Below are 2,140 nucleotides of genomic sequence, written 5' to 3'. Positions count from 1 at the left end.
CCTATTCTCATCGACGGGGCTTTAGTGGAGCAGGTTGAGAGCTTCAAGTTCCTTGGTGTCCACATCACCAACAAACTAACATGGTCCAAGCACACCAAGACAGTCGTGAAGAGTGCATGACAAAAGTCTATTCCCCCTCAGGAGACTGAAAAGATTTGGCATGGGTCCTCAGATCCTCAAAAGCTTTTACAGCTGCACCATCGAGAGCATCTCGACTGGTTGCATCATTGCCTGGTATGGCAACTGCTCAGCCTCTGACTGCAAAGCAGTACAGAGGGTAGTGCGTACGGCCCAGTACATCACCGGGGCCAAGCTTCCTGCCATCCAGGACCTCTATACCAGGCGGTGTCAGAGGAAGGCCGTACAAATTGTGAAAGACACCTGCTGCTGTTTAATTATTTATTTATAACTTTAAAAAATATATGTTTATTTAAAACATTTTTTTCTTAAAACTTCTTAAAGCAATGTTGGTTAAGAGCTTTTAAGAGCTTGTAAGTAAGCATTTCACTGTAAGGTCTACTACACCTGTTGTATTCAGCATTTCACTGTAAGGTCTACTACACCTGTTGTATTCAGCATTTAACTGTAAGGTCTACTACACCTGTTGTATTCGGCGCATGTCACAAATACAATTTGATTAAATGTTTTATTTAACCCCTGGTATCCTCCAACCCCAACGGTCCATGCCAGATATTTGACCTCTAACCCCTGGTATCCTCTAACCAGATTGGTCCATGACAGACATTTGACCTCTAACCCTTGGTATCCTCTCTCCCCATTGGTCCAGGTGAGAAGAAGAGGTCATTGGGGCGGGACTACCACCCTCTGTGTCTGAAGTGTCAACAGTGTCAGAGACAGTTGACCCCAGGACAACATGCTGAGGTATGGAGAGAGAGGGAGGGAGGGAAGAGGAGGAGGAAGAAGGGCCGGACTCTGAGGTATGAGAGAGAGGGAGGGAGGGAAGAGGAGGAGGGAGAGAAGGGGACCCAGGACAACATGCTGAGGTATGGAGAGAGAGGGAGGGAGGGAAGAGGGGGGGAGAGAAGGGGGCCCCAAACATGCTGAGGTATGGAGAGAGAGGGAGGGAGGGAAGAGGAGGAGGGAGAGAAGGGGAGAGAGGAAAGGGGGGTTGAGAGGGAGAGGAGTATAGCGGAGGGGGGAGACGTAGGAGGGAGAGGGGAGAGAGGAGAGAGGGAAGGGGGAGAGAGTGAGTCAGGGAGAGAAGGGGAGGGGAGAGAGGGAAGGGAAGGGGGAGTGAGGGGGGAGAGATTGAGAAGTGGAGGGAAAGATAGTGTCAACAGTGTCAGAGACAGCTGACCCCAGGACAACATGCTGAGGTACGAAGACATGGAGGGGTAGTGTGGGGAGGGAGTGAGGGAGGTGGGGTGGAGAAGGTCTGTCCGTCCGTCCGTCTACATGTCTACATGTATGTGTGTATGTATGTATGTGTGTATCTATGTATCTCATGAACTAAGATGTTTTCTGTGCCTTGTGTTTCAGCATGATGAGAAACCCTACTGCACTAACTGTTACATGAAGATGTTTGGTACCAGAGGTAGATACTGCTTGGTGATGTACTGTAACTGTTGTGATGAGAAACCCTACTGCACTAACTGTTACATGAAGATGTACTTTAGCTGGGGTGCGTCCCAAATGGCAGCCCATTCTCTACATTGTACACTACTTTGGCCAGAGACTTGGTCAAAAGTAGTACACTAAATAGGGATCAGTGTGTGTCTTAGGATGCTATGTACAGCAAATCTCTCTCTCTCTCTCTCTCTCTCTCTCTCAGCAGGTAACAGGAGACTGATGTCAAACTGTCACAGCTCAGCCTCCTCTTCCTCTTCCTCCTCCTAGGAACCAGTCCTAGGAACCAGTCTAACCAAAAACCACCAAAATACAACCTAATGAGAACTAACAGCCTATCAACAAGGATCTATGTTCAACAAACCTGACATTCAGCCATCAAGCCAATGACCAACCAACTAGACCCAACATTCAGCCAACCAACATTTGACCAACCAAGAAATACTCTAAAAGTCTCCCTCTTTCAGTCAGTCATAAAACAACTACCTTGACCACAACATTGTGTTCAATGGAGAAACGGTTGTTCTTCAATAAAACAGAAGCTTCTACAGTC

The 2,140-nt window shown here is 47.8% G+C and overlaps 1 protein-coding gene across 4 annotated transcripts in view; it reads left to right on the top strand.

Moving 5' to 3' along the window:
- LOC106595898 (cysteine-rich protein 2-like) overlaps window positions 1–2,140 on the top strand; it is a 5,129-nt gene extending 2,989 nt beyond the window's left edge. Inside the window, exons 2-4 of one of the 4 annotated variants that reach the window (XM_045711271.1) lie at window positions 788–882; window positions 1,501–1,555; window positions 1,871–2,140. In XM_045711271.1, the coding sequence (XP_045567227.1) occupies window positions 788–882; window positions 1,501–1,555; window positions 1,871–1,908 (188 nt within the window). In that variant the 3' untranslated portion in view covers window positions 1,909–2,140. Of the gene's footprint in view, window positions 1–787; window positions 883–1,500; window positions 1,556–1,792 lie in introns of all 4 variants that reach the window. The other 3 variants (XM_045711268.1, XM_045711270.1, XM_045711269.1) reach the window with 3 other exon arrangements.

Source organism: Salmo salar, unplaced genomic scaffold (genome assembly GCF_905237065.1).
Source record: "Salmo salar unplaced genomic scaffold, Ssal_v3.1, whole genome shotgun sequence".
Lineage (NCBI taxonomy): Eukaryota > Metazoa > Chordata > Actinopteri > Salmoniformes > Salmonidae > Salmo > Salmo salar.
Note: the sequence above shows the minus strand (reverse complement) of the source record. Positions and strands in the feature narration are given on the sequence as shown.